Below are 22,595 nucleotides of genomic sequence, written 5' to 3'. Positions count from 1 at the left end.
TGACATATATTCTGCATTAATTAACATTACCTGGGTTACTTACATACATACATACATATTGTGAATGTTGCTACTCTTAGCATGGTTGTGATATATTTATATATTCTATTTTCTAGGAAATTATACGGGTTTTACAGATAGGGGTTAGAACTTTTGAGATTGAAATGATTTTGAAAAGCTTTGTTTTTGCCCACTCACACTTTCTGTTTTGCGCCCATCCAGGTTCTAGTTAGAAGCGTTTTGGTGGCTCACGAGGACTTGCCCAGCACGCTTTGATTTCGGTCGGGGTGTGTCAAGTCTCCTTGCACATTATTTTAGAATAATAAGGTCATCTCTAATCGAATGAGGTTGAAAGGGCTTTCTTTAGCCCTATAGCTCTGCAAGAAATTATATTTTAATAAACAATGTTGGGCCATATTTTATACTATCTTCAACTGAGAGGGCTGAATGACTATAAGCCAAACATATTCCTTTGACAAAAAACCATCTCCAACCGAGGAGACCAAAGGACCATAGGCAAAACATAGCTTATTATTTTAATTAAATTAATATGGTAAATTAAATTAAACTACTGTATTAAAACAAAGTTTTTGAACATATTTTGAGTGTCACTTGTTGTCAAATAAATAAGCCTCTAAATTTCTTATCTTTATATAATCTCAATATTTTTTGGATAAGATATCGAGCGACACATGTTGCTAACATGAGTAACTCTTTAGAATTCTTATCTTTATGTAATCTCAATAATTTTTCGAATAGGATGTCGAGTGACACGTGTCGTTAAAGTGAGTAACTCTTCATATTTCTTATCTTTATGTAATCTTAATAATTTTTTGGATAGGATTTCAAGTGCCACTTGTTGAGATATAATTGGTCATGCAAATTTTAGATAAGATTCTTATCTACATGGTACTCCTTATCTTCAGCTTTCAATGTTGTAGGTAATAGGAAAAACAATTATTTTTTTTTTAAATTCGTCCAAAAAAAAAATTTCAAATTTCAACAGTAACCTGACTGCAGCATGACGTTAGCTAGCCGTTGTTAGCTGGCATAATGTTGACGCCAAGTAGCCATTGACATTCAAATGAGCTGGAGATGGAGGGCTAACAAAATGTCAAGCTTGACATTGTAGAGCTGGAGAGCTGACAAAATGTTAAGCTTGACATTTTATCGCTAGAAGGCTGGCTGGTTGGCTGGAAATGGCTAGCGGCTTGATTTGGGGGTTGGGGCCTGGGGGGGCCCACAAGCCCTTTGGCCTAGTCCCTCGGTTAGAGACATTTTTTGTGTCATTCTAAGCTATTTTTAGCTTATGACCCTTTGACCGTGTTGGTTAAAGATAGCCTAAACAGTTAATTCTCAACCATTCACTCGTGAAAAATAATGTTTGGGAGCATTTCCAATGGAATTAAAGATCATTCAATACGAAGAGGCCCAAATTCCAATAGATCCAATACTCAAAAGGCCCAATGAAAATTTGGCTAATCAGCTTAAACAAATCTCAGAGCCCTCCTAAGTAGATTGTGCAGTCGATATGCTCGCCTTATTCTCTAACCACCAAAAACGGAACATAACGGAAAAAACTGTAAAAGCTGAAGCAAGTAACACAGCACCAACACCCTTTCCCGGTAAGTGCTACTGCGGGTCTGCCTAGTGTTTGCATTGAACTCCGATTCTTTAGATTTCACTATCTGGGTTTGTGTTTCTTATAGTTCTTTGAGGCATTTCGTCGAACACATACAGTGCGCCTCATGGTTTGCTTGCTTTCTCTTGACATTGGTATGAAAAATGTGTCATTGGGAAGATTTTGATTACTGGGTAACTCGTATTTTTCCTGCATCAGTATTCGGGCTCATAAAAATATTATCTTTTAGCGTTTATGCCGTTCTGCTTTGGTTTGTATAACAGAATTTTGAGTTTGAATGGTTTGATTCTTAAGAGATACTATGTAAATGTATTTATGTATAGAGTCATACTCTCTCTTGCTACACAAACGTATGGATGCAATAGATGAATTTTCATAGTTCGAAAGTAATAGAATGAAACAAAGCGAGCTAAATTGGTTTTGGAAGGTTTTAGGTGAGGGATTTTTCCATATAATTTTCTTCAAGAGAATGAAATTTGCAAGTCCTATCCAATCATTTTGTTCAATATTCTTACTAGGTTTCAGGGTATCCGAGTATTTATTTCAGAAATCACAGAGGTAGTGCACGATATGGATGATTGGTTTAGAAAGAATTAGTGCTATACCTTTTCTTGTGGTGTCCAATCTTGTGATTTTTTCCTAATTAATCTTGGATCAAAAAATATACGGCTGATGTTGAAATCCGATGAAAGCACTATTCTTTGGATGCATTGGTCGTCTCTTTTGAATTTATGGGTGTAGCTAAAATCCAGAGTTTTATGAGAATTTGGATTAATCATTACAAATCATGAGTCCGAAATTAGTTTAGACCAATTTAATAGCTTGTTCGTGCTTGTAGCTTGAGCTAGTGTGTGTAATCACTGTGATGTTATTATTTTTGTGAGTTATTATGCTACGTGAAGTGGTTGATGTGTTTTCAATACTAGTCCTAGAACCTTGGCCATAGGTTGCACTGTTATAGCTGCTTACCACTCATACTTGTAATTGTTTTGTTTTGTCTCGCATTAGGTGTACCGGACCTTTAACTTTTGTTTGCTTGGATATCCAGGATATTGAGGTACTAGTGAGCGTTTCCAAATGGAAATTTCAAATTGCCGACTCAGTTGCGCTTGTCATTAAGTTCAACCAAGGAGAGAATGCTCCATTTGACGAGACTAAAGATATCCGATCAGCTTACTGAAATTCCTCAAAAGCTAAATTTTTCTGTCATTAACGTCCTTAAATTATCCAGCCAAATACTTCTGTTGTCAGAATCCAGCATTGAAATTGATACAATCACCAGAATAATTAACAACCATCCTTACCCTGATCAACCACTTCAACCGACTCTTCTCCAGCACATCCCACCACAAGTTCTTTCCACCAGTTTTGTGGAGAATGTTCTTGGTCACCTTTTCGCAGCCCATTCCAATGGTCTTAAAGCCCTTGAATTCTTCAATTATTCCCTCAGTCATTCCCAGTTATGTCCAAGCTCAGACGCTTTTGAAAAGATGCTGCACATCCTTACCAGGATGCGTTATTTTGATAAAGCGTGGGAGTTGATGGCAAAACTAAGCAGGACGCACCCTTCCTTGCTTACCCTTAAGTCAATGAGCATCATTCTGTCAAAAATAGCAAAATTCAAATCGTATGAAGATGTCCTTGAAGCATTTGAAAAATTGGAGAACGATATTTTTGCTGGGAGGAAGTTTGGTACTGATGAGTTCAATGTACTCCTCCGAGCATTTTGCACAGAAAGGCAGATGAAGGAGGCACGTTCAGTGTTCATGAAGATGTGTTCTCGCTTTCCACCCAACACCAAGACCATGAATATTTTGCTCCTAGGGTTCAAGGAATCAGGAGATATTACTGCAATAGAACTCTTTTACCATGAACTGGTTAAAAGAAGCTTTAAGCCAAATAGTATTACTTATAACATTAGAATTGATGCTTACTGTAAGAAAGGTTGCTTCGCTGATGGATTGAGACTTTTTGAAGGAATGGAACGGGAAAACTTGTCACCTACGTTGGAAACAATCACTACACTGATCCATGGAGCAGGGGTTGTTCGAAATCCAATGAAGGCACAGCAGTTATTTGATGAGATTCGCTTGAGAAACTTGCTTCCGGACACTGGCTCTTATAATGCTTTGATGAGTTCGCTTATTAGATCAAGACATCTGAAGTCCGCGGTCGCCTTGATGGATGAGATGGAAGAGAATCATATTGAGCAGGACGATATGACTTACCACACCATATTCTCTGGCTTGATGAGGACATCTGATATTGAAGGCGTTTCTAGGCTATACCACAAAATGGTTGATAGAAGTTTTGTGCCCAAAACACGAACGGTTGTGATGATAATAAAATTTTTCTGTGTAAACCATCAGCTTGATTCGGGTTTGCATTTGTGGCGATACCTAGTGGAGAAAGGATATTGTCCTCACAGTCATGCATTGGACCTTCTGGTAACGGGATTGTGCTCCCGGGGTAGGGTAAACGAAGCTTTGAGTGCTCCACACAAATGGTGGAGAGGGGTAGACATATGAGCGAAGCATCGTTTCGGACATTGGAGAGCTTGCTGCTTCAGGAAGGTGAGATGGACAAGCTGAGGAAGCTGAAGCAGATGATAAAGAAATTGCAGAAGGTGTTGCCCCAAGTAAAAGGGCATACTATTGCAGATCCTGCACATTCAGACAGAGAGTTGTAGGGATGTTCTTTATTTTTTATGTCTTCTCAATGTACTGAATTGATATCATCCATGCTTAGTCACAAAAACAATCACTTGGTTAAAAGAGAAAAATTTAGAAGTGCTTTTTGGCAGCCAAAAGCACTTTTGATTGTGATTTACAGAATAATTTAGAAGCGCTTTATAGAGAAGCACATGTCTTATGCTTTTTTATGGATCACTTCAAGTGGTTTTCTAATAAGAGAGTTACTAGATCCATCTCATTGTCTTATTTTCCTATCCACCTTATAATCCCACCCTTTAAAAAAGTTAAAAAATTAAAATGCTATTTTGCCCACCCACTATTATTCCCAAAATAACCTTTAATATATACGTACATATAAAATTATAAAATTGTCTCTTAAAAAATATAACAAATAATATGTAAATGAAAATCACTAAGGTTTGCAAATTCAAATGAAAACGACGAAAGTATCCAAATTCAAAAGAATTCAACAACGACAAATTTAAAAATACGATGGACAAATTCAAATGACCTATACACAAATTACTCTTCTTCCTTTTCAATGGAAACATAATCTTCTACCTCTTCCGTAGAAGCGTCATCTTCTACCCGTTCAATGAAAAAGTCATCTTTTAAGTCCATTGCTATTTTTTTTACTTTATCTGAATGAAAGGAGATGAAAATATGAGTTAGGATTTAAGGTAGACAAATTGTCTCCTATGAACAACCTCTTTTCTTTTTTTCTTTTTTTTTTGTTTTAATTAAGCAAAGCAAAATAATTAATGTCCTTATCAATCTTTTTATAAATAGACAAATTTGTAATTAAAAAATTTATTAAAAAATAGATGAAAAAATAAGACATTGAGATGAAAATAACATCACTCTCTAATAATTACTGGATTTTAACAAAAATTTCCGCTTGTTTATAGAGAAAATCTCAAACATTTAGGTCAACACACTGCACTCGAGATGGTGAGTTCAGTTTCTCTTCCTCCTCTCTAGATTGTTCGAATTATATAAAAGGTTAGATGTAAAAACGATTCGGGGTAAATTTGACATTTCAGTAAATTCCTCCGATGGGGTAAATAACGTTCTCCACTCAAAAGCCCTAATCTTTATTCCTCTCGTCGCTCGCAACTCTCAAAGCTCGTACCTTTCCCTTTTCCTCAAATTTTCCCGAGAAAATCCGATCCCGAACATAATGGGTTCGAAGTCGAATCCCGGCCATCCTCACTCAGGCGACGGCGCCAGCCCTGGGTACGTCTTCCCTCTCCCTCTGTATCTCTCTCACACACATACCCACGCCCAATTTAGCTGTTTTCTGTTTGACTTTCGAGAAGATTGGATCTTTCTGAGAACTTCGATTTTATGTATCTTTATCTTTTTTTTTAGCTGGGTTTTTCTTTGATTCATGTATTTTATCATTATTCAAGCATTGGGGCATCGTTTGCTGCGTTTCCTCACTTTTGCTAATTTTTGTGTAATATTTGATTCGTAATTCGCAGAAAGATCTTCATTGGTGGATTAGCAAAAGACACTACATATGGTATGTCCTTTTTTTTAATTGTAAATATTAACAATTTTTTGACCTTTTTGTTGTGTTCAGCAAAGTAAATTAGCAAGGTTGTTTTTTTCTTTCTCCTTTTTATGAAGTAAATTTAAATTCGGGTCCAGGCATTGTGCGGCGAAATTATGTGGCATGAAATTTAATGAAGTATATAGAATGCTGATGGCGAATTTTTGGTTTTCTAATTGAATTTGGGTAGTTTTAGATTATTTTTAGCTTACTTGCCATATCTCCTGAGATACGAGATTTTGCTTGGTTAATTGACTTTGTATGGTTTTAGATTAAATTCGATTCATTGTTTTGTTATGTTACTGATGTGTTGCACTCTCATTTGTTCTATTTGCATTGAATCAATAGCTACGTTTACCAAGCACTTTGGGAAATATGGAGAGATAGTGGACTCAGTGATAATGAAAGATCGCTTCACGGGTACGCCTAGGGGCTTTGGGTTTATAACCTACGCTGATCCATCAGTTGTTGATACAGTTATTGAGGAAACTCATGTTATCAATGGAAAGGAGGTAAATTAGATGTTTAAGTCTGTGTCTTTGTCTGGTTTATTATAGATATATCTTGCTCATGGATTGCTGCTATTACTTTTTTTTATGCAATTTAATTTTATCTACGACTTTAATTATATGTGGATAATGTAGGTTGAGATCAAGAGAACCATTCCGAAAGGTCAAGGGCAATCAAAGGATTTTAGGACAAAGAAGATATTTGTGGGTGGCATTCCATCATCAGTCTCTGAGGGTATGCTTTTATGTTTTATCCTGCTTTCCATGTTTTCAACTCGGAAGGCTGTTGGTTTCTGATTAGGCTTGCTAAATTTGTGCAGATGAGTTGAAAAGTTTCTTCTCTGAGTATGGGAAAGTGGTAGAACACCAGATCATACGAGATCATGAGACCAATCGATCTCGAGGCTTTGGGTTTGTAATTTTTGACAATGAGGAAGTTGTTGATGAATTATTATCTAAAGGAAACATGATTGATATGGCGGGTACCCAGGTGAGCTTGTTTAGATGGTCTCCGGGTAAACAGCATGTATACAAAATCCTTTTTGACATGGAGCATCAATGTTTGCATCCTCCTGTTTTGTTAAATCTATGCATTAAAGGGTTGTTATCTTTCGTTTCCGTTAGTTATTTTAATAATTCAAATTATTTATTTGGAACTAATTTTAGGTGGAGGTTGTTACAGGTATAGGACTTCTCAGGAGAGGGTGATCACAGTAGCTCCATTTCTAAAAACCTAGGTTAACTAAGTTGCTTTGTTGTAGGTGGAGATCAAGAAAGCTGAACCAAAGAAAGCCTCAAATCCACCATCTGCTCCTGCATATGGTAGCAATTCTAGGGCTCGTTCTTTTAATGATGGCTTTGGTGGATATGGCAGTTCTTATGGTGGTTTTGATGGAGGGTTTGGCCCTGGACCCTATAGGACACCAGGTGGTCTTGGTGGTAGATATGGTGGTGGTTATGGCTACGGTTATGGTAGTGATAGTGGGGAATTTGGCAGTGGTTATGGGAGTTTTGGCAGCAGTAGCTTAGGTGGCTATCGTGGTGAGTCTTCTCTTGGTTATTCTAGCCGCTTTGGACCATATGGTGGTGGTTATGGTGGGGGCTATGGTGCGAGTGGTTTAGGTGGTTATGGCCGAGGCGGTGAAGGCTATGGAAGTTATGGAGGTTCAAACTATGGTGGTGGTGGCTATGACTCTTATCCTGGTGCTACTTATGGTGGAGGAGCAGGTGGACCATATGGAAGGGGGGGATATAGTAGCAGTAGTCGGTACCACCCCTATGGAAGGTAGAAATAGACGGCGATAGCCGCTACCATCCCTATGCAGGATAGTGATGAAGGATTTCCGATGCATTTGCTTAAGCTTTTCCCTAGAAGTTTCACACAGGTTGCTTAGATTTGTGTCTGGCACTCAGTTAGGCACTTTCTTGGAACCGCTAGAGGCTCCCTATCGTTGCAGTTTGGGAAACTTTTATGGCCAGAAGAGTTTATTAGTCGATTTCTATATTGTATGGTGTAGAAAAACTATGTAGATTGAAACACTTGGTGTCTGCTACAACGTCTTGTAGTGTCATTTTGATTTAGTATGTTGTAGACTATAGTATCGTATTATGGAGTTTATTACAGTATAATTAGTTATCTAGATAGATGCTCCATGGTTTAATTTATCTGCTTAGCCTAGCCTATGATGTTCACGTTAGCATTTGGTCACTTATAATTTGATGCGTTGATACTATTATTCGCGTTTCCTGTCCAGGGCTGTAGTTTGTATATGCTCATTCATTAGGGTTCTTGTGAGGAATAGATAAATTACCAAGGTACATGATTTTAATGTAGATGAAACTTCAGGGGCGTCTGTTTTTTCGTTAAGGTTCTTTACTATGTGCGCGATTTCCTCATTGTATTTATCATGTTTGAACTTGACAGTTTGTCCTAGTTCTTTGTTTTCAAATTTCTTTTTGTGTTTCTGATGACTGTATCTTTGATTGGCAATGAGATTCACTCCGGATCTTTGTGTCCGGAGCTGTGGACTGAGAGATCCAAACCGTTCAAGAGAGAGAGAGAGAGAGAGAGAGATTTTCAGGCTGTTCAAGTTTTTGGATTTTTATGAAGTGGGCATGTCCGAATCTCTGGACGCAGAGTCTTGAGTGGATATCAATCCCTTATGGAACTAATATTAGCATTTCAAAAATTTTACTCTACACTCGTCACAAGTGTATTCTTCTTTTTAATTATAGAAAGTTTGGAGTGCTAAATGAGATTATTGGTGTGCTAATAACAATTCTCTTTTATATAATTATATTTTACCCTCTATCTCTGGCGCTCTTTTTTTCTTGGATGAGGCAATGTCCCTTGTTATATTAAAGGTATCTTAACGAAACACTTTTAGTACTGTTCATTTTTAATGAAAATGACATTTTTATCTTAAGAAGTTACTCCTGGTGCTATTTATTTGCACCTTTATTGTCCTTTTGATTAAAACTAAAGTCTTTAAGGATTTTTCGTTTGTTTGTTTGTTTTTTTTAATTTTTTTTTATTTCCATCTCTTGCTGGCCGAAAGACGCCATGGTCCAAAATTCCTGCCGACTTTCGAGTTAATTGCCTGGTGTGGTAGGCATGGTTATTTAGCATTGTGGATCTTCTTCCAGAGCATCACTCAGAATGGATTGTACTTCGGCCAGTGGCTCAGGATGAAACTAGCCACAAGGCTGTTGTTACGTAGGGCCTCCTACTCTGAGAAATTTCAGTGTAACCGGAACACGTTATTGTACAGAAAGACGAGCCAAAAAGCGAAATCTAGACAAAAAGACGAGCCAATTTGGTTTAGAAAATAGAAGACACATGTATCATCATATAGTATCGAGTTCAAACATCTATTTACATAGGGTGGTTTTATACACATGCTAATTTTTATTTACACAACATTTTGCTAATTTTTATAATTTGATTTTTTATTTATTTAATTCGACCGTAAAAATTTGAGAGGAGTGTGTGGGTTACATATATCTGTTAGTCAAATTTGCTCTATGTGAACGCCTCCTAACTCTCAAGTTTGTAGCTCTTTTTCGTAAATTGGATTGATTTACAATCATTATTGCCTTGTAACAAAAAAAAAAAAATTATCAATCTTTTTGTGGAGAGATTTTTAAGTATGATCGGTACATAGAATGATACATCACATATAACTGTACAAATGATGAGATTTGTGTGTTAAAGCGTTAATAATTTAAAAATAAAATTTTGCATCACTTATATAAAAACACACAAATGATGTGATATGTGTGTTAAAATGTTAATAATTTAAAAAATAAAATTTTGCATCACTTATATAAAAGCACAATGTAGTGATCCAATCACAATGAAAAATTTCTCATTTTTGTGACATGTTGACTCCAAAAAAATATTCTTTTTGTGGCCAAGAAAAACAATAAAATATTTGTTTCGTTAGACAAAAATTTACAATTATGACAACAAAAATAAAAGATAAAAATTAAAATTAAAAACATTAGAAATATTCGCAGAACGACGTATCCTCCAACCTTACGAAACACTGAAAATTTGGACTCTCTCTCCTCTGCTTCCTCACTCTCTCTCTCTCTCTCTCTCTCTCTCTCTCTCTCTCTCTCTCTCTCCTTTTCTCTTCTCTGTTGCCGGAGATTCAGCAAGTGAAGTCCAACACAGTGAGTGATGGGCGGCGAGCTACGTTACGAGATCGCACAAAATGCCTACATAAAGCTGGTGCTTCACGCTCTCAAGCACAAGACCTCTGCCGTCAACGGCATCCTCCTCGGCCGCGTCTCCCCCCAGAGCGACGTCGTCGAGATCACCGACTCCGTCCCTCTCTTTCACTCCCACATCGGCCTGCTCCCCCAGCTCGAGATCTCCCTCATCCTGGTGGGTCCCTAAATCCTCTCTTTCTCTCTCGCCACTTTGTTCCTTTAGGGTTTCAGAAACTCGAATTGGGATTTTCCCGGGAAAAAAATGGTGCCCTAACTCTGTAATTTGATTAATTTGACTGTTGGGATTGAATTTGGACAGATAGAGGAGCACTTTGCTGCTAAAGGAGTGAGCATTGTGGGGTATTTCCACGCTAACGAGAGGTTTGACGATCACGAGCTCGGTGGCATCGCGAAGAATGTCGGCGATCACATTTATCGCTACCTTCCTCAAACCGCAATTCTTTTGGTATGCAATTCATCAGTCCATGAAGTTCTGTTTGTGTTTTTTGTTAGTCTTTTTGGCATGGGTTCTTATTTTTCTCGACATTTTATCCATTTCTAGCTAGATAACAGGAAGCTTGAAGCTTTGTCGAAGACGAAGGACCGCAGCCCGGTAGTGCAGGTCGGTATCTTTTACATTTTTCAGTTATGGAAAAGCATGTATCTTCGGTTTTTTTTTTTTTTTTTTTTTTTTTTTTTTTTTTTTTTTAAGATTTTATGATATGGTTAGTGTACGAGTATATTTTATTGGGTGAACTGCTTGTAGTCTGGGTTTAGCTAAAAAGTCTGAGAATTTTGTAGGTATCGGTTTTTATGCTTTTGTGACTTTAAATTAGAGTACTGCTTTGGACTTGTTGACGATGGATGTTGATAAACGTGGGAAGTGAACTATGGCATGTAAGATGGTTGGGGAGCTCAAATTATGTAGTTTGTGTGTTTACGAAGTTTCTATTATGTTTTTTTCAACACTTCCAAGACTGGATAGATTGATAGTAGTCGTCTTACTCAAATATAATGAATTACATAAAGGTAAACTCGACGAGCTATAAAGTTGTTTGTCAAGTGGAACACCACCCGTGTGATTGGAGGTCAGTCCTAACCTAAATATAAGGTGGATGAGGCTTTGGACCTTCTTGATTAACCCTCTTTTACAACTTAAGAGCATAGAATGTATTCTCCTAGGTTGGGCTGGTCATGTTTGCTAGGTTAAGCTAGTAAAGTTTTTATTTTTTTCGCGAACTGAGCTGACAAAGTTTTATTAGTCATATACATTGCCATATTTCTCTCCCTTGCTCCTCCTTCCTCCCTGTTGTGTAAATACACCATTAAGTTTTCTTTCTTAGTACCGATATAATTTAGCGAATGTACATTTTTCTGGTTTCATAAGCTATTTTTCTGGTTTCATAAGCTATATGCAAGCATCAATCTTTTCCAGTTGCTTATTTATGCTGTATTCTACATTGTCTGTGAAAATCGTATTGTCCAGTTCCATTTTGTTGTCTTCATTAGAAGTTTTAATAAAATCTCTGTTTACTTACTACATCTTGAAGAGGTGCTTTGGAGAATTTTTTTCGGACTTCTTACCTTATAGAGTTGGTTAAGGAATTTGCAATCATCCTTAATGTTCTTCAAGTAACATCACACATGAAGTTCAATATTATTATCCTTTCGGACTCCTCCATCTTCTCTGACATGTTTTTTGTCTTAATGTTAATCTAATCTTGTATTACATGGTTTGTTAGTTGCAGCATAGTTTTCCCTTGATTCTCCCTCCTAATCTCGTTCAAGTTTTTGACCTTTATTTTTCTACCTTTTGAAAAATCAGATCTACACAAAGGATGCGTCGAGGACTTGGAAGCTAGTTGGATCTGATGGAAACCAGTTGACCATCAAGGAGCCATCAGCAAATGTTGTTCTACTGGATTATATCTCAACTGAAAAATGGCAGGATGTTGTAGATTTTGATGATCACCTTGATGACATTAGCAAGTGAGTGCAATACACCACTGTCCATGTTATCTTATCTTTAAGCAATTTTAGTATTGAAACTGATGTCGATTGGAATTGCGTATGACAGGGACTGGCTGAACCCAGAACTATTCAAGTAATACCTGCCATCATCGTCGGCCTTTGGTATCGCAAATGGCTTCATGGTTAACTCAATTTCTCGTGCTGGGTTTAAGAGGACACACGTGACTTACAAGAGAATTCAGATAGATTTACCTTACTTTCATTTCTTTCTTGTTTGTAGAAAATTTCGAGATGTAAAAAACTGGATATCAGTTATCTTCGCATACTTTTTACCTTCGACACCAAAGGGTTTCAGTATATCGTTGTTTGTGGTATTGGAACAAAATTGTCAATTCAGTTTTGCACCTGAAGTTATCTTTCCTTTTCATCAAATTATATTGTTGAGTGGGTTTACAATGTTATGCTGTTAGAATACTGGGTGGAAGAGCTTGTGGTGTATGTATCATTTTCGTGTAATATCCGTTATCTTAATCTGTCGTGCTATGGCAAATTTGTTATCTTAATAGGTGATTCGATACCGACTTCATTTGTTAGCGGGTCGTGTCGTTTTGTTTTGTGTTGGGTTAACAGATTATACAAGAAATTTATATGCCTGATGTCTGGATTTGGTAAACGATATCTTTTTAAATCTTTAACCAGTGGCCTGATAGTGACCAGACTTGTTAAATTATTTTTAAAGGGTGATCCAATAATGATCTAACTTGTTAACATATTGACTCAAAATCTGTCATTCTTGTGTTGTTTTATTGGATCAATAGGTTGTGCTAGAAATTGCGAGGCCTAATATCGATTACACCACATCCCATTAGTTATCTTTTTTTTAGTACAACGATATATTTTATACAAAGAGGAGGGGGAGCTCGGCTAAGTCACACAATGGACAACCTAATTTGGTATCGAATTAACCATCCACGAAATTCAAACCTTAGATTTCTCACTTACAAGTGAAGAGAAATACCACCATGGCGTAGTACTGAGTGGCATCACATTAGTTATTACTCGTAAGAAAATTATAGTTCAAGTGGTTAAAAGCATTTGCACCTGCACTCAAGTGTTAGGTTAGTGATGTCAAGTCTTGACATTTAAGATTTCGTAGTCAATAGGCTCCCCCAATTTTGTGAACGAATTTTTGATATATCATAACGATAGCATTAGTAGATAACATGTCAATAGCAAACACCGTGGACGTTTTTAAAACCAAATGCCAAACCCCAAAGCTTTAGAAGCGCCTTATATAAATTCCAAGGCCGACGCTTCAGAGAATCAGAAGTGAAGAAAAACCGTTGAAAGGCAACGACCTTTTGAAAAGTCTCAATGCTTTCAACGGTCACTTGCCTCCATCTTCCTCCTCTGAACCACAATACAGACTCTCACACTCCTCAAACCCTCACAGCAACCCACCTCCTCCACAGATTCGCCTCCCCATCAGAGCTCAAACAACTCCACGCCCACCTCATCAAAACCAACTCTCCTCTCACTTCCCTCCCTCCCTCTCGAATCGCCTTCGTTTGCTCTCTCAACTCCAGCTTCTCCTACGCCCGGAAACTCTTCCAACATCTCGAAACCCCCGAGACAGAAGCCTGGAACTCGTGCCTGAAAGCCTTCGCCGAAGGCAACGACCCCATTGATGCAATTCTGCTTTTTAACCAGTTGCAGAGCTTTTGTGTTTTGCCGGATAGTTTTACACTTTCTTTCGTTCTGAAGGCGTGTACACGTTTGTTGGATGTTTCCAAGGGCAGAGGGATACATGGGTATGTAGAGAAACTTGGGTTTCAGTCGAATTTGTTTCTGATGAATATGATTCTGAATTTGTATACTTTGTGTGGCGGAGAGCGAGATGCGCGGTTGGTGTTTGATAAAATGCCGCAGAGGGATGTTGTGACGTGGAATATAATGATAACCCAGTTGGTAAAGAGGGGTGAAATTAGGGGGCGTATGACTTGTTTTCGCAGACGCCCGGTAGAAGTGTGAGGTCATGGACGTTGATGATTTCGGGGTTTGTTCAATGCGGGAAGCCTAAGGAGGCTATTGGTTTGTTTTTGGAGATGGAAGAGGCTGGCGTGAAGCCAAATGAGGTGACCGTAGTGGCAGTTCTTGCTGCATGTGCTGATTTGGGAGACTTGGATTTGGGTAGGAGAATTCATGAGTACTCGAACCAAAGTGGGTTTAGTAGAAATGTTCGTGTTTCCAATACTTTGATTGAAATGTATGTCAAATGTGGATGCTTGGAGGATGCCTGTAAAGTTTTCGATGGGATGAAAGAGCGAACGGTTGTGTCATGGTCAGCGATGATTGCAGGGCTTGCCATGCATGGACAAGCTGAGGAAGCTTTGAGACTTTTCTCTGAGATGATTGAGAAAGGCATGGATCCGAATGATGTAACCTTTGTAGGACTGTTGCATGCTTGTAGCCACATTGGATTTGTGGATCAGGGTCGTGAATTCTTCACCAGCATGACTAACGATTATGGTATAGTTCCTAAAATTGAGCACTACGGTTGCATGGTTGATCTTTTGAGTAGGGCAGGGCTCCTTCAAGAGGCTCACGAGTTTATCATTAACATGCCTATCAAGCCCAATAGTGTCGTATGGGGAGCCCTCCTTGGCGGATGCAAAGTTCACAAAAACATTGAACTGGCTGAAGAAGCAACAAAGCACCTTTCTGAATTAGATCCACTTAATGATGGATACTATGTCGTTTTGTCAAACATTTATGCCGAAGCACAAAGGTGGGAAGACACAGCAAGAGTGAGAAAGTTAATGAGGGATCGAGGTGTGAAGAAGACTCCCGGCTGGAGTTCAATCACACTGGATGGAGTAGTTTATGAGTTTGTTGCCGGGGATGAAACCCATCCGCAAGATCAGGAGATTGTCCAAATGTGGGAGAAACTAGTTGAGAAAATGAAGCTGAAGGGTTATGTGCCTAACACCTCAGTTGTTCTGCTAGACATAGAAGAGGGACCAGAAGGAAAAATTTCTCTATCGTCACAGCGAGAAACTAGCACTGGTTTTCGGTTTGATCAACACATTACCTGGAACACCAATTCGAATTCTGAAGAATCTTCGTGTTTGTGAGGACTGTCATGCTGCTTTCAAACTTATATCAGCAATTGTTGATAGAGAGATTGTTGTACGTGACCGGAATCGGTTCCATTGTTTCAAAGATGGTTCTTGCTCCTGCAAGGATTACTGGTAAGAGGATCTAGACTCCTAATTAAGAACATTATACGGTTCAACTGACATCATTGGATTATTTTTTTAGTTTTATAGCATGGTTTGCATCTATGGCTCCAAATTATGAAAAATAAACAAACTATTTGAGTGCACAAGACTAAAACTTGTCTGCAAAGTAATTCAAACTAATTAACTAAACCGCTACATCTTTCCGAACCAGCCATGATGGTGAATATCATCACCATCGTCAAAATTAGAACAACTGGGCTATGGTTTGCTACGTTCTAGGATGATTTAGAAGCATATCTTATTAGAGAACTGGACACCCTTTAGTCTCTATCCCTGGTGCTGTCGGACACTTGGCACGGACAATGGTTGTCTTGTTCCAGACCCAACCACTTTGGACAATATCCCTGGATTGGAGTGTGACATATAGGATAACTGCTGTAAAGGCCACACTGGCATCCAAAGCAGCTTATAGGATGTAGTTATGCCTTGCCCATCACTTCTTGTACTTTCTGTGAACATATAAGTTGAAGACCAGTCCAAATGCAAACCATGACAAACAGTTTTCGGCTTTTGCCGGTGGTAATGAACCTGTTGATCCAAGAAGTATAGGCATGATTATGTGCTGAATCCACTTTTTATCGGGGAACTTTTTATGGAGTAGCCAACTGGGAATAGGCAACAAAAAGCCAAGGAGAAAGAACCGGTTCAACTCGGGGTAGTTTCCTTTTTAGTGAACATTCTGAGTGGGCTAGCCCATTATTTAGTCAGTTCATAATTGATAATATTATGTTGTTACACTATCATGTCATTGTCGATTATATGCCGCTTATTTCAGAACTAAAAGTTTGTTTGCATCCACCAGTTTCAAATTATGAAAACTAAAAACAACTTGTTTAATTACAGAAGACTAAAATCTCAGTTTGTAGCTGCAAAGGTGATTCAGACTAATCACTTAACTGTACAGATTCATATATTTCATTACCAATCTGCCAGAATTGGCCTATATATATATGATTTTGCACAATTACATTGTCACACATTTAGGGATTAGGATTTTGATTTTTGAAACAAATCTTAGAGAACCGGACAGCCTTTGGCAACTACACCTGGCGCTGTGGGGCACTCGGCCAACGGACAATGGTCATCCGCTTCGAGACCCCACCAGCCGGGCCCCATAATATTCTTGGATTGAAGGGTGAAATACAGAAGAACTGCTGTGAAGGCCACACCAGCATCCAAAGCAGCAGATAGAATGTAGTTATGCCTAGCCCACCACCCCTTGTACTTTCTGTACACATAAAAGTTGAAGAAAATCCCAACTGAAAGCCATGTCAAGTAGTTCACAGCCCTAGCAGGCGGCATGGAGCCCGTTGCCCCTAGAATTATCGGCATGTTTATGAGCTTAATCCACTTCTGGTTGGGGAATTTTTTGGAGAGGAACCAAATTGGAACAGGTGCAAGCAAACCAATGAGGAAGAACCAGTTCATTTCCGGGTAGACACCTTTGCCTGCGAACATCCTGAGGGGGCCTATGACCCCCCATATGATTGAAGCATTGTAGAACACATCATCTCCCGGGCATGTCCACGGACTTCCCGTTGGCAGCTTCAATGGATCACAGATGTACTCGATGCTTGTGATAAGCCACCAGGATGTGCCAAAGTAGACACTTGAAGCTACTAGCGTTCCAACTAACTGAAGAAGCAGATAAGGGGAAAAATAGGTATACGTAATTAGTTATTTCACAAATAGGGTCCGTTTGAGGAGCTGAAAATTGAAATGGTTATCAAACCAACTGTTAGTTAGTGCGATTAATGCAATTAAATTACCTGCACAACAAACATGGACTTAGGAGGGATCTTCATATAGTGGCCTAATTTGAAGTCACCAAGAAAATTGAGTGCCTGTGACATACTGATATATCCATAGGTCTTGAAAGCCACATTAGCAACAGGCTTCCCCGGATAAATGTACCCAATGAGTAGCTCCGTGATCACATTAAGCCCTGGTTGCTGCAGATCAAACATAATCAAATGAGAAATTGGAATTAATCTTGACATGCTTCGAAGAAAATTTGCAACAGAAGTATGCAGAGCACTCTGATAATATTGTTCATGATTAATGTTTATCTGCGTGAGATGAAAGTACCTGGTTCGTTGTGGCTTGAATAATGCCGATAGGTAAGGTGAAAAATAGGGCAATGCCGCAAGCCATTAAAACTCCCCACCATGGAAGTTGGAGCTGTTTTCCGAAACCTTCGCAAGTATAGATTGCAAGAGCAACCATTGAAACAAGGATGATTTGAAACCACCATTGAGGCACTGCATCATAGTTCTTCTTCATCAGTCGGGTGTGGATGTCACCGATCTGATCTTTCACTGCACTAGTTGTTTTTTTCCACATCTTCCAGATTGTTCTGTTCATGTATACATGTCACATGGAAAAAATGTACAATTTATTAGCTCTAAAGTAATATTTGCTCAGTTGACGTTAAAAGTGATGTTGGAAATGCGCTTAATTACCTTCCGTGGAAGAGAGCAACGTGCGAAATAGTAGCCGTCAAAGTGGCAAAGCTCAGTCCATAAGAGAAGGCAAAGAAGGTACTGAGATAGAGTTTACTGTAACCGTTATACCCTACCATGTTAATGTCGAAATTTTTCTGATCCAGTACTCTGGAAATGTTATAGATCTGGCCAGTGGAGTCGAAAGTGTGAGACGTAATGATTGGAAACTTTTGAGCATCATAGGCATTGTTCCAATAAGCAATGGGGGTAACAATGTAGACAATCAAGACAAAACCGATTAAGATGTTAATGGTTGCGAATCCAGGCGTAGCTAAGGGGCTGCCTAAGAAACCGGCAACGGTGGACCAATCAAAACCAAATGAGCCAATGCCAAGGCCATGCATGCCGGAACCAATCTGTTGCGCGGTGATGGAATCCTTATATATCCAGCAAACAAAGGAGAACGCGGAAATGGAGGGGAAAAGAAAACTCGGAACAATGTAGTAAGCAAAGCTGCAGATGAAAACCATGAAGAAGAACTGCAGCCTGGTTCGGCCTCCCTTCGGTCTCTTTTCCTTTTCGTGCAGTGCCCTGCCATTCAAATCATAAACGCTTCTATTAATTACAGAGAAATCGAAGAAATGCTATTCAATTTTAAGTGGATAAACCGGTTCAATAAAATACCTGAAAAGAGAGACTTGAACAAGATTTGAAGGCCACCACATGTAAGGAGAGTCAACAAGGTATTTTCTGAAAATGCCAGCCCATCCATACCCAAGCATCTGAAAGGTATTTCACACACATTCGAAAAAATATGAATTTCGCAACACGAAAAGTTAGACAGTTATCAAACAACGCTTGTGACAAATTAGCAATTGGTGTCCAAATTTACCTGAGTGGTTTGTGCTAACAAGAAGGCAGCTGCAGGATGCATTGGTCTGTGGTAGAAAGCCATGACAATCGTGATAATGTTAACAGCATAAACACTGTTCGATCCTGAGTTGGCAAATATAGTGATCAACACATGTTCTTTCAAGTTGAAAGGCCCCGGATTCAATGAAAAAGACCAATTTCTATACGGAAGTCGGATTCTTCTCTTCGGAAGAGTAGCAGCCATCAGCTTCCCAAGAGGCAGGACAAGAATTTGCGCTGAGACTGAAGAAACGTAAAGCTGATTCTGGCGATACCCGAAAAACTGGTTGACAAAGGCAAGAACTGAGCATGAAATGATCCCAAGAACCCATGTTCGAAACGTCAAGGTCGGCTCTGAAGGGTCATCGGTTATTGGAACTGTTAGCCTCACTTGCTCTATTGGGCTGTCATCCACTTCATCATCTGATGCATCAACAAAATTGGCAACAATATTCCAGATTAAAATTTGCAAAAACTACTTGTTCTTGGAAGATTTTGCTGAAAGTATATAGATCCCATTTCTTCAAACTTAAGAAACATTTCAAGAAAGTCAAAATTCTCATAGCTTTCAACCCTCTCTCTCTCTCTCTCTCTCTCTCTCTCTCTGTGACATCTGTTCAAGAACACATTTTTGGCAACTGCATATAGATTTGTTTACATAAAAATGCAAATTTATATACCAAAACTTGAAGAAAGAAAAAATTCATAACTCCCTGAAATCTAATATAATCTTTGACGTTTTCCAGTTTTGCATAAACATGTTGAGATAATAAAACAGATAAGATTAATTACTACTGGGTTAATCAGAGGGACTTACCAATTACATCAACATTTGATTGCAGCTTTCCTTCATGAGGAACTCCATCCTCTACATAAGTACCCATCTCTCTCTCTCTCTCTCTCTCCCCTTGGACTAAGAATGCCCACAGCAAACCCCTCAATGGCTGCAAACTCAAAACACCAATTTCATAAAGATGCAAACTTTCTTCTTTGTTTGGTCAAATTTTGCAGTTCACAAGCTTGAAATGGAGAATTTAGAAAGAAAAAAAAAACAGTGCTGGTAGTTTCTTTTTCAAGAAACCATATATTCTTCTTTTCTTTTGCCCTTATTTTTCTGGTGTGTGTGTGTGTGTGTAATTTTGATGATGGTTATTGTGTATATATAGCATGAGTAACTTGATTAAAAAATGGACTTGCACACAGTGGATTTCGGAAGGCTTCTAAATACATGTTCTTGGGCGTGCAGGAATCTTGGACAAATCTTCATGTGCAGTGCAGGACATGACTGCTTCTTTGTTTTTTCCGCTAAAGATTAATACAAACAACTCATAACCCAACAAACAAGAAATTTTTCGGTGGAATTCAGGCTTAATGTTATCAATTTATTCATGTTATAACAATTATCTTATATCTCATAAAATATTAAAATTATTTGCTCATTCATTTTTTCACATGTGAATTAGTAATATAATTCTCGTCATGCCCCTAAGAAACAAGCTTCAATACGAGCATCTCGACCATGTCCCACCTACTGGTTTGCGGCAACCTCATTGAATACTCTCTCCTCCAACCTCATATGGCAGTGTAATCGTCATGCTAGAAAACTTGTCTGTGAAAAAAAAAAATAAAGTAATAAAAAGTTGATATTTAGGATTGTGGATATCTCGTCCAAAAAAAAAGATTGTGAATATCTGCGGTGAACATTATTGATTTTGTACAAAATAATGCTTGTGAAAGATGGACAGTGGAGTAGACGTGTGATGACAATGAGAGCTAGATATGGACTCCAATTTTGGGGGGAGGACAGCTAATTGAAAAAAAAAATGCAAAATTAAAATCAAAGGTGGTTGGAAATTTGAAATTATTAATGGGACTAATTGAGAGCTACTTATAACTTCCAAGTCAATAGCTTCGGAAGATGGCAATCATAATTAGCTACAACAGTTTGAGGAATTGAGATTCTTTCCGCCAGATTTCTATGTTTGTAGTGGACGGATCTGGATATTTATACTATTTATTTTAAATTTTACGGTTCTCATTAGTCTATTTCATTGACTCATCTCACATAAATTAAGAGTTCGCAACTCTTTTTTTTTTTTTTTTTTTTTTTCAATAATCCGAATTTTTAAATCCTTGAACTTCAAACACAATGATCCATAAAGGATATGAGAAGTGAAATTTGAGGTGTGAATATTCAAACGTGAAAGCTTTCTTACCGATCATTCCATGACACATGGGAAGGAAGGGAAGGGGGATTGTCATACTTTATCTAGAAGGACATATAAAGATACGCCACTTTATTTAATTTTTTTGACCCTTGTCACATACTAGCTTCAAATAATGCATGAATAAATTATTTTTTATGCAAATTAATGCAGACTAGTTCACTATATACAGCTTTAACTTGATTTTATATAGCATATACAATTTAAGTTAGGTGGCAAAAAAGTACAACTTAATAAGTATTTTCAATATTTGGTGTATAAATTTTATGGATGACAGGTATTTACTAAAGGTATGTTTGGAAGTATTTTTAGACCGATTAAAAATATTCTTTGACAAATTTAATGGATTGTTGATTGCGTTTTGACAAAAATACTTTTGCTTATGAGTCGTAAAAGTAATTTCTAAAGAAGCATTTAGGACCTTCTTTCGAAAGCCTTGAAGTGGTTTCCATAAAGCACTAAGAATGCATGGAAATCGGCTTTCTTCCAACAAAAGCACTTCTAACCAAAGCATTTTGTATAAAAACAATCTCAAACAAACCTAGCTCAATGTTAAATCAGATTTTAGCTTGGTCACTGAATTAGGTACATTACTATGATAATGCACATACGTAGGTAGATAACTTATAATAATGTACCTAACAAAGAACCAAAATCAAAATCTAATCAACGGGAGTTTCATCTTACTTGAGGAGAGCAATATAAAAACTATACACGATGTTTAATTATTATTATTAATACAAAGATATATTTACATTAACGAGTGTAGAAATAAATTGATTTTGACCTTGTTATCCACGAGATTCGAACTCAAGTCTTTTCACATACCAATGATGAAGAATTTCACTACACCGTAATACTAAGTGACAATTATAAAGAATTATATTTAATAATCTGCCATGCTGGTCACCATCAACAAGAGGAATTAAAATGGGATATAATTTATAAAAATTACAAGTTGGCATATACTGCCATCATATACAGTTTCTTGTTCCTTCCTTTAGTCACTACCCCTTCGTGCCATCCGAACTTATTACTAATTAATTCAAGGTCTGGATTGAAAGAATCCTTCCCTCGCCGGTCTCGCCGGCTACTTGGCTAGAGAGATCCCAACCTTCACGTAACATGCATGTCATTTTTCTATTTTCTTAATTTAGACGAAGAATATTTTTCTGCATTATTTATGTACACATCCTATTTGGTTATTTCTTGTATCTTTGTTAAAGTTATTTTCAATTTTCCCTTAGTTTATGCATTACAGAATCTCTGCAATTGAGGAACAAAGCAATGCCGGTACGTAGTTTATTGAAAAATAAACCAATGGTTTGGCTTTTAGTTTTAAACGCAGTTTTTGCGGTACACAAGCCATCTACATTTGATTGTGAGCAAAAGAAAAATAAATACATAATCCAAATTCGACTAAGCAACGTGATGTCTGAGTTGTAGAAGTACTTAATATTAGATATAAACAAAATGATTAATTGAGCTTTTTAAGTGTTTGAGTGTACGTAAGCATGAACATACCATTACTTTTAACGCTCTTTTATTATTGCTGCAATATTGGGCGGGAGAAAATGAGTGTAACCACAACATCTGGCCGGAGTATATAACATCTTGTAGTTGGA

General features: G+C 37.9%; 4 protein-coding genes and 1 pseudogene across 4 annotated transcripts; 4 read left to right on the top strand and 1 right to left on the bottom strand.

Annotated features, from left to right (window-relative positions):
* The first annotated feature begins 1,491 nt into the window (after positions 1 to 1,491).
* Positions 1,492 to 4,568, top strand: LOC103927469 (pentatricopeptide repeat-containing protein At3g61360). Its single transcript, XM_009336395.3, is given in 3 exon segments — positions 1,492 to 1,625; positions 2,691 to 4,123; positions 4,126 to 4,568. Coding segments are annotated over 2 exon segments (1,551 nt in total). The 5' UTR covers positions 1,492 to 1,625; positions 2,691 to 2,778; the 3' UTR covers positions 4,332 to 4,568.
* An 810-nt stretch (positions 4,569 to 5,378) lies between these two features.
* On the top strand, positions 5,379 to 8,039 carry LOC103956909 (heterogeneous nuclear ribonucleoprotein 1). The gene is made up of 6 exons (XM_048570018.1): positions 5,379 to 5,571; positions 5,820 to 5,860; positions 6,239 to 6,402; positions 6,535 to 6,634; positions 6,720 to 6,889; positions 7,161 to 8,039. Exons 1-6 carry the CDS (start codon positions 5,516 to 5,518, stop codon positions 7,686 to 7,688), a joined length of 1,059 nt encoding a protein of 352 aa, XP_048425975.1. The 5' UTR covers positions 5,379 to 5,515; the 3' UTR covers positions 7,689 to 8,039.
* Positions 8,040 to 9,951: 1,912 nt separating this feature from the next.
* On the top strand, positions 9,952 to 12,519 carry LOC103956906 (ER membrane protein complex subunit 8/9 homolog). Its single transcript, XM_009368963.3, has 5 exons — positions 9,952 to 10,291; positions 10,436 to 10,582; positions 10,679 to 10,738; positions 11,942 to 12,105; positions 12,194 to 12,519. Exons 1-5 carry the CDS (start codon positions 10,085 to 10,087, stop codon positions 12,222 to 12,224), a joined length of 609 nt encoding a protein of 202 aa, XP_009367238.2. The 5' UTR covers positions 9,952 to 10,084; the 3' UTR covers positions 12,225 to 12,519.
* Positions 12,520 to 13,355: 836 nt separating this feature from the next.
* On the top strand, positions 13,356 to 20,188 carry LOC103956907 (annotated as a pseudogene).
* On the bottom strand, positions 16,199 to 20,480 carry LOC103956908 (oligopeptide transporter 1). The gene is made up of 8 exons (XM_048570023.1): positions 20,274 to 20,480; positions 19,563 to 19,689; positions 18,726 to 19,168; positions 18,518 to 18,615; positions 17,852 to 18,424; positions 17,478 to 17,745; positions 17,159 to 17,341; positions 16,199 to 17,024 (listed from the first exon to the last, which is right to left on the bottom strand). Exons 2-8 carry the CDS (start codon positions 19,627 to 19,629, stop codon positions 16,404 to 16,406), a joined length of 2,253 nt encoding a protein of 750 aa, XP_048425980.1. The 5' UTR covers positions 19,630 to 19,689; positions 20,274 to 20,480; the 3' UTR covers positions 16,199 to 16,403.
* Between the last annotated feature and the right edge of the window lie 2,115 nt (positions 20,481 to 22,595).

The sequence above is a fragment of a genome, unplaced genomic scaffold (genome assembly GCF_019419815.1).
Source record: "Pyrus x bretschneideri cultivar Hongxiangsu unplaced genomic scaffold, Pyrus_bretschneideri_v1 Contig51, whole genome shotgun sequence".
Taxonomy (NCBI): Eukaryota; Viridiplantae; Streptophyta; class Magnoliopsida; order Rosales; family Rosaceae; genus Pyrus; species Pyrus x bretschneideri.
This window is presented reverse-complemented; position numbering and strand designations above follow the sequence as displayed.

Excerpts from the sequence above, each read along its gene's own strand:
- LOC103956909 (XM_048570018.1), top strand. The coding sequence starts at position 5,516 with ATGGGTTCGAAGTCGAATCCCGGCCATCCTCACTCAGGCGACGGCGCC. Across the intron at positions 5,572-5,819 it reads GGCGACGGCGCCAGCCCTGG|AAAGATCTTCATTGGTGGAT; the intron begins GTACGTCTTCCC and ends CGTAATTCGCAG. Across the intron at positions 6,890-7,160 it reads TTGATATGGCGGGTACCCAG|GTGGAGATCAAGAAAGCTGA; the intron begins GTGAGCTTGTTT and ends GCTTTGTTGTAG.
- LOC103956906 (XM_009368963.3), top strand. The coding sequence starts at position 10,085 with ATGGGCGGCGAGCTACGTTACGAGATCGCACAAAATGCCTACATAAAG. Across the intron at positions 10,583-10,678 it reads CTCAAACCGCAATTCTTTTG|CTAGATAACAGGAAGCTTGA; the intron begins GTATGCAATTCA and ends ATCCATTTCTAG. Across the intron at positions 12,106-12,193 it reads CACCTTGATGACATTAGCAA|GGACTGGCTGAACCCAGAAC; the intron begins GTGAGTGCAATA and ends TGCGTATGACAG.
- LOC103956908 (XM_048570023.1), bottom strand. The coding sequence starts at position 19,629 with ATGGGTACTTATGTAGAGGATGGAGTTCCTCATGAAGGAAAGCTGCAA. Across the intron at positions 18,616-18,725 it reads TGTTAGCACAAACCACTCAG|ATGCTTGGGTATGGATGGGC; the intron begins GTAAATTTGGAC and ends AATACCTTTCAG. Across the intron at positions 17,342-17,477 it reads TTCAAGCCACAACGAACCAG|CAACCAGGGCTTAATGTGAT; the intron begins GTACTTTCATCT and ends TTTGATCTGCAG.